We start from the raw sequence: 12,423 nt of genomic DNA, 5'->3' as shown, positions 1-12,423 counted from the left end.
TTGTTAAATAGCTAATGAAAATAATGTTTGAAGGAAATATACATGATGGACAAACACAATTTCATCTACTTATATGGGATGGTAATCTCAATCCACCTCCTCGTTGAAACCATGAAGAGCTAATGGTAATTTAAAACCTATAGATGGAATGAAGTGTATCTCCCTTTTTCACCCTTTCTTTAATGATTTTCTAATCAATCACTTCTTGGATCCCATATCACATTGTATCTTATCTTTGAATTAAAGAAGGTTATCTTAAGGTAACAGCTTTCTAAAATGTTCACTTGTTTGTACAACTGCTTCTTGAAGCAGTGGACCACTCCCCTACGTAAGAGGAATATGATTTTGTATTACAACGGGGTTTGCAAGCTCTATTTGATAGGACATCAATAGATTTTGAAAGTGTTTCTAGGAGAGACTAGAATGGATTGACCATCATAGTTTTGGCACCATTATGGGGAGGAGAACCATTATAATGATCCAATATTTATGCTTTTGGTTTTGTTCTCTATAGCATTCCATAGCCTGGTGTGGTAAGTGATGTGTTCACTTCTTGCATATGATTGGAAAGGTGTGAAGAAGAAGATGAGAAAAAGAAAAGAAGACTGTTTTTCTTAGCTCTATTGTGAATTAGTTTATTTATTTAGTTGCTATTTGTTCTCACAACATGCTAGCAACTAGCTAGAAAAGAAGACTGTTTTTCTTAGCTCTATTGTGAATTAGTTTATTTATTTATTTAGTTGCTATTTGTTCTCACAACATGCTAGCAACTAGCTAGATGCATTTAAAATGCATGGTTCTATACATTAGCTAAAGGCTTTCACGTAACGCCATTGACATAACAAACATAACCATTATTCATGGGCAATTGGGGTTGAGCCCTGGGCCTCCAAAGAAGATTGTGCTTCCCCAGTTGTCGTAGGAGGTGGCCTGGATGTCGTAGCAGCCTTGATTGGTGGCCATCAACGTGACATTGCTCGTGGGAATACTCGAGAGCGTGTTAGAAGAGTCCACCATGCTGAGGGAGCGAGCGAAACATGCTCCACCAAAGCCTTCGGCAGCAAAATGGCCGCTCCCCATCTGAGTGTTAGTGTGGCGGCCACCCGGCCAGGTGTTGACGATTTCTCCACCCCACTGTAGATTATCTGCATTGTTGGAGAGGCCGTTTTTAAACAAGCTAGACGGCCAGTACCCTATATTGGTGGTGCCGATGCGCAGCCACCAATTTTTAGTGCTTGTATCCTGTAAAAGAGCAAAAAAGAATGTAAACAATTTGTTGATTAAAAAACCCAAAAAAAGTGTATATATATATATATATATATATATGATATATAATATGTATTAGAAGAGAGTTGGGAACTGAAATTAACGCCACTTGGGTGTAGATAATTCGAACACGCTAACTGCGGTACATCAGGATCTGCCGCAGCAAACGCTCTAGCGAATTAGAAGGCTCCTATATCAACAATTACCTTCCACACTAAGATGGGCTGCATCTCACGATGGCTTCCTTTGTAGGTGGAGAGGGGTTCTAAGGTTCCTCCCAAGGCCATGTCGGGGGATACATGTACAAATCCCGGGCACGTCATGTCCAGGCATCCGTTACCAGTGTAAGCGTCATTCTGCACAAAACATTATCCGCACAAAAATTATGCAATCATTTAGATAACCTACAGCACTTCGAAAATTACACAGATCCTCCTGATGTAAGAAGATCAACATCAGCAATTAGATCGAATGCTACAGATTTCTGACCGTCCAGTAGATGAAGAAGCGTGTGTTTGTATCTCCGTATGCAAGTGGCTGCACCTGTTCCCCCCAAAGAAAGGCACAAGTTACAACGTGTCGATTATCTTGAAGAAAATTTAACACTCAATTATGTTATAGGTTTAATTAAGGCCCTAGCAGATTCAGCCTTGCTAGTTATATGGCTGTACGATTCTTAGAGCGTGACTTCACTTCACCATCATATTTTGGACCTTGGAAGTCCTAATAACCCATCCTCGGGGGTTTTGACCCCAAAGGACAAGTCCAGCAAATTTTTGAGCTAGTCAAAAGTATTATCAAAGTTCAACATAGGAATTATGTGCAAATTGGTGGTTCAGCTCTTTGAGGTGCTCGATGACCTGCATGACTGGAGATGGATGCAAGCTAGACCTCTTTTTAAGGTTTACATGCATTTTCTACAGTTCCTGGGAATTTTTGCAAGTGAAAAACCAGCAGTGTGTACTGTTGATGCTGCATTCAGGACATAACATCGAGGGCGCTAATTATGCATGAAAATAAACAGCTCACCATCCACCCTGCTTCTATAGTGTCTAGATTTGTGCCTTTGTAGTCGCCAGAACTAAGCCAAAGCTGTGCAAGGGTCATCTCCGACGCCTCTGTCATGGAAGGGTTCCAGGCGCTGAATATCACAGAGGTTCCATATATTGGCTCTTCCACGTATTTAGCGACTGCATACTGTGTTCAGAGAGAGAACTTAGTGTGTTTTCTTTAGAGGCGCATAAAGAAAACTAATTAAAGATACCATTAATCAGAAAAAATGAAATTATATATTGGAAAGACCACCACCACTGCGTAGCCTAGTGGTAGCGCAGCATCGAAGTCTCGACGGAATATGGAATATGGTTTACCTCGTGTTGACGACGAGCTGTAGTAAGCCTTCTGTGAGTGCTGAGAGTACGCGAAATATTATAACTATGGATGGATCTTGATCTCCGGAGGGCTCGCTGCTGGCGTGTGTCTAGGATATTGGAAAGCGAGGGTCTACGTATAGGAACAGTACCCGTGGGACATCTACCAGTGCGATGCCAAAGTTGGCTTCCATAGAAGCTGCGACTAGCAGCAGCTGCTGATGCTGATGCGGATTCTTCTTGCCGCGTGCCAGCCGGAATGGAGCTCGGAAACTCCTGCGAGCAATAAGTAAGTATACATCACACGAGCAAATGTCTGTACACATGCGAGCGCTCAGTACACACTCACTCAGTAGCGTCTGTTATACTAGGCTATAAACGTATACTAGCCTGTATTGTATGGTTCTTCAAGAGCGGGTGGTCGAACGCAGGTTGCTTCTCACGTAGAATGCAGTCGACGATGTCTCCGTCGGGGCTCTGCGTTATTGCCCGCCGTCAGGTTTCTTTCATTTTTGTTTGGTTCACTTGATAATTGATTATATGAAATTGATTCTACCTGGATGCTCTGGACTGTCGCTTCACTCAGCGTCTTGATGTATCGCTGGGCTCTGGCTAAGTGGTGCATACGTCGGCCGCCGGCGCCGTTGGAGGCGGTGGGCACATCCGCACCGGTAAGCTTACGTACTCTACCTGCTCGCGCGGCAGACGACGTATTTGATGATACCAGGAGGCTGCACAACACCACCAAAGAAAACAAAGAAGTGATCCCTAGCTGAACCGCCGGTCTCTTCAATCTAGATGAGCGTAGCCGCATACGGTGAAACCCTGGATCCATCAGTATGCTTTTGCTTTTTACGAATGCAAACCAACCATGTATTCCTCTTTTCCAATGTGTATAGCAACCAATTGCTAAAGCAATTGTGGAAGTTATCAAGCAACCAAGTGGAAATCAATCTCCCCGTAGCAAAAAAGTCAAAACTCTGCCTTGTTTCACTGTAGGAGCTGCGTCGCCTGCTCTACAGGGATTTGGGGATGATTATAACACTAATTGATGATGTATTCAAGTCCCCAACACACTTGGGCGTGTGTGCAACCAGTCAATGCTTGGATTTTTGCCAAAAACACGCTCCAAATGCATCAATTTTTGACTTGCTTGTCTGTTTTGTGAGAGCTCAAAAACCAAAATTTTCCAATCATTCAAATGCATGTAAATTGCTCCAAAATCACAGTAGGGTTTGCATAGGAGTTGCCAATACATTCCTCCTTGTCAGATACATGTGTCTTTTGCTAGAATCACTTCTAAAACCAGAATTTTTCTTTGCTTTGATTTGCTCTAGTTTGCTTTGTTTTTGCCTGAATCACCTGCAATCCGCTCAAGGATGTTTAGAAGACCTTACCCGGTAGGCCAAGCTCTCAGATCTGATAGTAATCGGTGTGCTCCAAGCTTCACAGCATCAATGGCAAGCTTCACTGCTTCTCTTCACAGCTTCTTCTCCCTCTTTTCTCACTCACTCATAAACCCTAATAGACAGCACAAGGCTCTGATACCATGTTGAAAAAGCGGCAGAGGGAGAGGAGACACACACACAGAGAAGAAAACCCTAATGTATATTGCAAACCCTAACCATAGAGAGAAGCCATCTCCCTTCTCACACAATGCACAAAGCCATAATCCATAATACACACAACACACTATAAGTTGTGTCCACACTCTATTAACCCTAGCTAATATCCACACACTATGACCAGCTGGACATGCGGTCATTTATGTCTCACACATGTTCCTACCTAACATGCCAGCACATAGCATAGTTGGCTCACACTGACATCGAGCTTGAATCTCAACAGCCCCTCTCAAGCTCATGATGTACTGCCGATGAAGATGTAGATAAGCTTGGGATATCAAGACTCTCAACAAGCAAATGGAGATGGAAGGAGAGGGCAAAAGTGGAGAGGGTGAGAGAGGACATGAGGTTTGCAGGTTTGATGGAGTGAGAAAGGAATGAGTAAGTGTGTAGGTGATGAATGTGTAAGGGAGGTGAGAAGAGACTAGGTGTACCTTGCCAAAAAGTGGGCACACTGGGGTCCAATAAAAAATTCATATCTCACCGCCATTAGCTCCAAAAAATCTCAAAAAATTTAAGCATATTTGTGAGCTCGTGAGCTAACTTTTGTTTTTTGATGACGAGTAAAAATTCGGAGTGGAGGCAGGCGCAAAAAATTCAGCAGAATCATGTATTTTCTGAATTTTTAAAATCTTTGTGTGGGTCCCCATTGGTGGAATTTCTTGATAGCTCCAAGAGTGAGCCCCCCAATACATCATACCCTAATCTTAGAGACTCAAGTGTATGTGGACACTTGCATGGAGGAGATTTTTTTCTATTTTATAAAGATATAATTAAAAAAATAAGCTATAGTCAACATATCATGACAATATGGTTATTATGATAGGAAAATAAAATAAACAAAGAGATCTTATTGTGAATAAAAATACTAAAATAAAATATACAAAAATAATTTATATATGAAAAATTATTTAATAAAAATATATAAAATATTTAATAGTAAAAAATATATACAAAAATACTATACTATGGAAGTCAAAAGGGAGGGAGACTCTCATTATTTTAGGGTAGATGAGAGAATAAAAGATGAAATAGTCTAAGGAAAAAAGTGATTTGGGTAGTAGGCTTTCTACACGGTGTGATGTGAGGGCATAGGATTTACTTATGCATGGTGAAGTTGAAGCATATGTACAATGATGGTCCAAAAGTATTATGAAGAAAAAATATTAATAATAATAATAATAAATAAAATATACTTAGGTTTTGTAATACACACAACTAATGAAGTATTTACATATTTGAAAAAATAGAGACCCCCATATTTAAGCCCTTATATGAAATGAAATATTTACACAAAATGGGTCGTAATAATTTTATTTATTTTTTATGAGTAGCTAGCAAAAACTTTTTTTTAATGATATAAAAAATATATAGAAGGTATGGGTAAAGTCCCTAACGCACACATGCCTATTTACAGTGAAAAGGTATTTATGACAAAGAGTTTATGTGATTTTCCTTGTCCGAGGTAGCTCCCTGTGGCAATGTGGATAGTCTAAAAAACGGCTTTCATTTAGCCCTCCCCCTAGATGATGGTATATTCATGTACCATCATCTAGTAGGCCTTCTAAAGCAAGTGGTGTAATGTGGTTCTCTTGTCCATCTTTCTTATGTTCCTCGTGTTTTGCACCACAGACATTACTCAAACCACAGAACTTACATGCCCATTCATCTCCTTTTTGTGGGTGCTTTTGTAAGTCTGTCGGTAGAATGCGACTCAAGTATGGCTTGAGTCTGTAGCCATTAACCTTCTTAGAATGTTCTTTGCCATCCAAATCCATGAGCTAATAATAGCTAGAGTTGAAAACCTTCTTGACAATGTATGGTCCCTACCATCTAGTTTCAAACTTGGCATCAAACCGGTTATCAAGTCGATTGTCATACTTTAGCACAAGATCTCCTTCTTTGATGCCCTTGTCTTTCAAAGTTGCATTGAACTTCTCCGCTGCTTGCATGGCTTTTCTTCTATAACACTCATATGCAGCTTCTCTTTTCCACTCTAGCTGCTTGCATGGCTTTTCTTCTATAACACTCATATGTAGCTTCTCTTTTCCACTCTAGCTCAACTAAAGTGAGAAGTCGATCCACCCATGCATCTTAATCTCCTAGTCCACCTTTTCCATGTAGCCGCATTGTTGGGATGTTGAGCTCAATAGGCTGCAATGCTTCTTGACCATAAACCAAGTGAAAGGGCATAAACCCCATTGCTTCTCGGTAGGTAGTCCGGTATGCCCATAGTGCTCCATCAAGGAACTCATCCCAAAGCTTCGTCTTGGTGGTTGACGGGCCTGATGGTTGTCGACTCATCTCTGACAATAGTACAAGATAGCATTATGTACAACTTGGAAAGTCCTCTCCAAAGTGCCTCTTTGTGGTGCTCAAGAAACCTTTTATGCAAAACAAATTAAAGGAGATAGGTCTATGGATAATGGCACATATTTTGGAAACAACTTCCATGGCAAGCTCATTGCACACTTGGGGGGTACACTATGAACACATGCATTCCAAGAGTATTTAAGAAACCCCTTACACTTACATACTTCTGTTAATCAAATGACCCCTTTTTTTCATGAACTTATGTTTTTTTTTTCCAAAACTAGTTTAAAACCCCTTCCAATAAATGTAATTCCTCAACTTTTTAAAATTAATATACCCCTCCTGATGAACTCACGTGCTACAATTACTATTTTTAGGTGAAGCCCCTAGGATTTTTCAATTTCTTTATTGTGTGTCTTAGGCTACTGGTGTATGTGTGATTTAGTGGACGGAACCACAGTTACCCCATCTTCCTCACCAAAGCATTAATTGCAACACGTTCTAGATCTCCATGGTGGATCCACTACCGAACCCTCAAGCTCATGGCTTCGATAACATCTTCCAATCCACAAATTATGCTATAGAAGCTCTAAATGGAGTAGTATATAATGTCATTGTTGCTGATAACAAGCTCCGCATCAACTTAAGAGCAATATCCCTCCTCATCCGAGTACAAGGGTTTAAGAGGCATATTAGGATCACCGAAAAGCTCTTTTCGGTCATTCTAAATGGCAAAGTTGATAATTGATCCAATATCATTAACAACAAGGAGTTTGACCCTCACGCAAAAAACCACATGCAACCCCTACATCCTCAACACTATATTGGTCACAACAACTCTCCTTGATGGAGCCCATTAACAGAATGTGGATCTAGGCTTGCCTCTTGAGACTCTGTCTTTGGCAGCCTTGCCACCACCCATTGTCAACCTCACACCTCCATCTTCACCAAAATCCTTAACATCCCTAACCACATTTTCCACCCCACCATCCTCTTCATGACCACCCCTTTCTACCATCTCACCCTTACCCATCTCTCCTACATACTTAAAAGCATTGATATAATTGTCGCATATCCATTCTTATACCATCATATATACCAATGGTTTTATGGATGCTATAAGACTTTTTTAGTTATAAATTAAATAAAAAAAGTAAAAAAATATTGATTCATAGTTCATGCTCCTACTTAAAGAAGCCTGCATTTCATATCCCCATAATGATTTTCTTGATCTGTTTATAAAGTCTCTTAATCTCTCTTGATCGCCATAATGTTTCTCGTAATATCTCCCCGTTTCCTCTTTGGAGTGTGCAAAAAATTCCCCAATTAAGAGGAAGAGCCTAAACCAGGGAGCATGGTATGGTTGGGGACCAAAGTATTCGAATGCTATTATCCCAATGTCCTTGTACATGTTGTATGCACTCTTTTACAAAATGACATCAAATCACCATGCAATACGTCAGAACAATACAAAGATTTAGCGAATAATTTGAAAAGGTTAGTTTATTGGGCCCTCTCTTTCTCTTTCTCTCCCCTCCCTCCCTCCAAGGAAAAATTTGGGGGTGAAATTTAGCCCAAAGGCTGATTTTCAAGGGTCTTCCAAAGTCCTGGGCTATTTTAGACCCAGAACAGTGGTAACTTTCTTAATATAATATCCCAAGGCAGCATTTTTGGGTAAATTTTAGAGGAAAAGTCATCAACTTTACACTAATAGTTAGCATATATCTTGAAAGTTTTCAAATATTCGCTAAAGTTTCCTAAAGACTCTACTTGCTATCAAAGAAATGTCTCAACCCATCTTATTTTGACCATAGGATATGCTCCTTGTTTTTTACCATCTGTGTCTCCCTCTCCCTATAACTCTCTCTCTTACTCTCTCCCTATACCTCTCTCTCTTACTCTCTCCCTCTCTAGATTTATTTCACATCAGAAGATCATTTTGATAGAATGTAGATGATGCAAAATACGTGTGAGTTCAACTCGATGTGGCCATATAATTTAAAAAATGAAAAGAAACCACATTCCATTAATATCTACAGAAGAACAATGACAATAGATGAGAAGAATTGGTTGATAATATGGAGACACACATGCAAGCGGATATGGAACCATATGCACAAGAAGATTTGTTAAATAGCTAATGAAATAATGTTTGAAGGAAATATACATGATGGACAAACACAATTTCATCTACTTATATGGGATGGTAATCTCAATCCACCTCCTCGTTGAAACCATGAAGAGCTAATGGTAATTTAAAACCTATAGATGGAATGAAGTGTATCTCCCTTTTTCACCCTTTCTTTAATGATTTTCTAATCAATCACTTCTTGGATCCCATATCACATTGTATCTTATCTTTGAATTAAAGAAGGTTATCTTAAGGTAACAGCTTTCTAAAATGTTCACTTGTTTGTACAACTGCTTCTTGAAGCAGTGGACCACTCCCCTACGTAAGAGGAATATGATTTTGTATTACAACGGGGTTTGCAAGCTCTATTTGATAGGACATCAATAGATTTTGAAAGTGTTTCTAGGAGAGACTAGAATGGATTGACCATCATAGTTTTGGCACCATTATGGGGAGGAGAACCATTATAATGATCCAATATTTATGCTTTTGGTTTTGTTCTCTATAGCATTCCATAGCCTGGTGTGGTAAGTGATGTGTTCACTTCTTGCATATGATTGGAAAGGTGTGAAGAAGAAGATGAGAAAAAGAAAAGAAGACTGTTTTTCTTAGCTCTATTGTGAATTAGTTTATTTATTTAGTTGCTATTTGTTCTCACAACATGCTAGCAACTAGCTAGAAAAGAAGACTGTTTTTCTTAGCTCTATTGTGAATTAGTTTATTTATTTATTTAGTTGCTATTTGTTCTCACAACATGCTAGCAACTAGCTAGATGCATTTAAAATGCATGGTTCTATACATTAGCTAAAGGCTTTCACGTAACGCCATTGACATAACAAACATAACCATTATTCATGGGCAATTGGGGTTGAGCCCTGGGCCTCCAAAGAAGATTGTGCTTCCCCAGTTGTCGTAGGAGGTGGCCTGGATGTCGTAGCAGCCTTGATTGGTGGCCATCAACGTGACATTGCTCGTGGGAATACTCGAGAGCGTGTTAGAAGAGTCCACCATGCTGAGGGAGCGAGCGAAACATGCTCCACCAAAGCCTTCGGCAGCAAAATGGCCGCTCCCCATCTGAGTGTTAGTGTGGCGGCCACCCGGCCAGGTGTTGACGATTTCTCCACCCCACTGTAGATTATCTGCATTGTTGGAGAGGCCGTTTTTAAACAAGCTAGACGGCCAGTACCCTATATTGGTGGTGCCGATGCGCAGCCACCAATTTTTAGTGCTTGTATCCTGTAAAAGAGCAAAAAAGAATGTAAACAATTTGTTGATTAAAAAACCCAAAAAAAGTGTATATATATATATATATATATATATGATATATAATATGTATTAGAAGAGAGTTGGGAACTGAAATTAACGCCACTTGGGTGTAGATAATTCGAACACGCTAACTGCGGTACATCAGGATCTGCCGCAGCAAACGCTCTAGCGAATTAGAAGGCTCCTATATCAACAATTACCTTCCACACTAAGATGGGCTGCATCTCACGATGGCTTCCTTTGTAGGTGGAGAGGGGTTCTAAGGTTCCTCCCAAGGCCATGTCGGGGGATACATGTACAAATCCCGGGCACGTCATGTCCAGGCATCCGTTACCAGTGTAAGCGTCATTCTGCACAAAACATTATCCGCACAAAAATTATGCAATCATTTAGATAACCTACAGCACTTCGAAAATTACACAGATCCTCCTGATGTAAGAAGATCAACATCAGCAATTAGATCGAATGCTACAGATTTCTGACCGTCCAGTAGATGAAGAAGCGTGTGTTTGTATCTCCGTATGCAAGTGGCTGCACCTGTTCCCCCCAAAGAAAGGCACAAGTTACAACGTGTCGATTATCTTGAAGAAAATTTAACACTCAATTATGTTATAGGTTTAATTAAGGCCCTAGCAGATTCAGCCTTGCTAGTTATATGGCTGTACGATTCTTAGAGCGTGACTTCACTTCACCATCATATTTTGGACCTTGGAAGTCCTAATAACCCATCCTCGGGGGTTTTGACCCCAAAGGACAAGTCCAGCAAATTTTTGAGCTAGTCAAAAGTATTATCAAAGTTCAACATAGGAATTATGTGCAAATTGGTGGTTCAGCTCTTTGAGGTGCTCGATGACCTGCATGACTGGAGATGGATGCAAGCTAGACCTCTTTTTAAGGTTTACATGCATTTTCTACAGTTCCTGGGAATTTTTGCAAGTGAAAAACCAGCAGTGTGTACTGTTGATGCTGCATTCAGGACATAACATCGAGGGCGCTAATTATGCATGAAAATAAACAGCTCACCATCCACCCTGCTTCTATAGTGTCTAGATTTGTGCCTTTGTAGTCGCCAGAACTAAGCCAAAGCTGTGCAAGGGTCATCTCCGACGCCTCTGTCATGGAAGGGTTCCAGGCGCTGAATATCACAGAGGTTCCATATATTGGCTCTTCCACGTATTTAGCGACTGCATACTGTGTTCAGAGAGAGAACTTAGTGTGTTTTCTTTAGAGGCGCATAAAGAAAACTAATTAAAGATACCATTAATCAGAAAAAATGAAATTATATATTGGAAAGACCACCACCACTGCGTAGCCTAGTGGTAGCGCAGCATCGAAGTCTCGACGGAATATGGAATATGGTTTACCTCGTGTTGACGACGAGCTGTAGTAAGCCTTCTGTGAGTGCTGAGAGTACGCGAAATATTATAACTATGGATGGATCTTGATCTCCGGAGGGCTCGCTGCTGGCGTGTGTCGAGGATATTGGAAAGCGAGGGTCTACGTATAGGAACAGTACCCGTGGGACATCTACCAGTGCGATGCCAAAGTTGGCTTCCATAGAAGCTGCGACTAGCAGCAGCTGCTGATGCTGATGCGGATTCTTCTTGCCGCGTGCCAGCCGGAATGGAGCTCGGAAACTCCTGCGAGCAATAAGTAAGTATACATCACACGAGCAAATGTCTGTACACATGCGAGCGCTCAGTACACACTCACTCAGTAGCGTCTGTTATACTAGGCTATAAACGTATACTAGCCTGTATTGTATGGTTCTTCAAGAGCGGGTGGTCGAACGCAGGTTGCTTCTCACGTAGAATGCAGTCGACGATGTCTCCGTCGGGGCTCTGCGTTATTGCCCGCCGTCAGGTTTCTTTCATTTTTGTTTGGTTCACTTGATAATTGATTATATGAAATTGATTCTACCTGGATGCTCTGGACTGTCGCTTCACTCAGCGTCTTGATGTATCGCTGGGCTCTGGCTAAGTGGTGCATACGTCGGCCGCCGGCGCCGTTGGAGGCGGTGGGCACATCCGCACCGGTAAGCTTACGTACTCTACCTGCTCGCGCGGCAGACGACGTATTTGATGATACCAGGAGGCTGCACAACACCACCAAAGAAAACAAAGAAGTGATCCCTAGCTGAACCGCCGGTCTCTTCAATCTAGATGAGCGTAGCCGCATACGGTGAAACCCTGGATCCATCAGTATGCTTTTGCTTTTTACGAATGACAATTTCGCAGAGTTGATATATATATATATATATATCCCTCTGTCCACATGCATTCGGTCGTGTGGTGTCGACCGCGTTGCATGTTTATTTTCTCACCACATGAAAATTGTTCTTTTTTCTTTCATCTCGGTGAAATTAAACTTTCTTGATCGCATCTCTCTCTATGTATAATCTGACCTTCGTTTTACAAGGCTAGTCAATCAATAGTCCCTGTGATTAAGTATT

The 12,423-nt window shown here is 40.9% G+C and overlaps 2 protein-coding genes across 2 annotated transcripts; both read right to left on the bottom strand.

Moving 5' to 3' along the window:
* Positions 1–858: 858 nt before the first annotated feature.
* On the bottom strand, positions 859–7,607 carry LOC147624007 (protein neprosin-like). Its single transcript, XM_086820842.1, has 9 exons — positions 7,457–7,607; positions 6,459–6,567; positions 3,193–3,367; positions 3,027–3,113; positions 2,637–2,912; positions 2,296–2,463; positions 1,756–1,809; positions 1,473–1,622; positions 859–1,242 (listed from the first exon to the last, which is right to left on the bottom strand). The coding sequence occupies exons 1-9, from the start codon at positions 7,605–7,607 to the stop codon at positions 859–861; spliced, it is 1,554 nt and encodes a 517-aa protein (XP_086676968.1).
* Positions 7,608–9,557: 1,950 nt separating this feature from the next.
* Positions 9,558–12,170, bottom strand: LOC147624006 (protein neprosin-like). The gene is made up of 7 exons (XM_086820840.1): positions 11,892–12,170; positions 11,726–11,812; positions 11,336–11,611; positions 10,995–11,162; positions 10,455–10,508; positions 10,172–10,321; positions 9,558–9,941 (listed from the first exon to the last, which is right to left on the bottom strand). The coding sequence occupies exons 1-7, from the start codon at positions 12,168–12,170 to the stop codon at positions 9,558–9,560; spliced, it is 1,398 nt and encodes a 465-aa protein (XP_086676966.1).
* Between the last annotated feature and the right edge of the window lie 253 nt (positions 12,171–12,423).

Source organism: Cibotium barometz, chromosome 26 (genome assembly GCF_041138505.1).
Source record: "Cibotium barometz isolate CiBa-2024 chromosome 26, ASM4113850v1, whole genome shotgun sequence".
NCBI classification, from domain to species: domain Eukaryota; kingdom Viridiplantae; phylum Streptophyta; class Polypodiopsida; order Cyatheales; family Cibotiaceae; genus Cibotium; species Cibotium barometz.
Note: the sequence above shows the minus strand (reverse complement) of the source record. Positions and strands in the feature narration are given on the sequence as shown.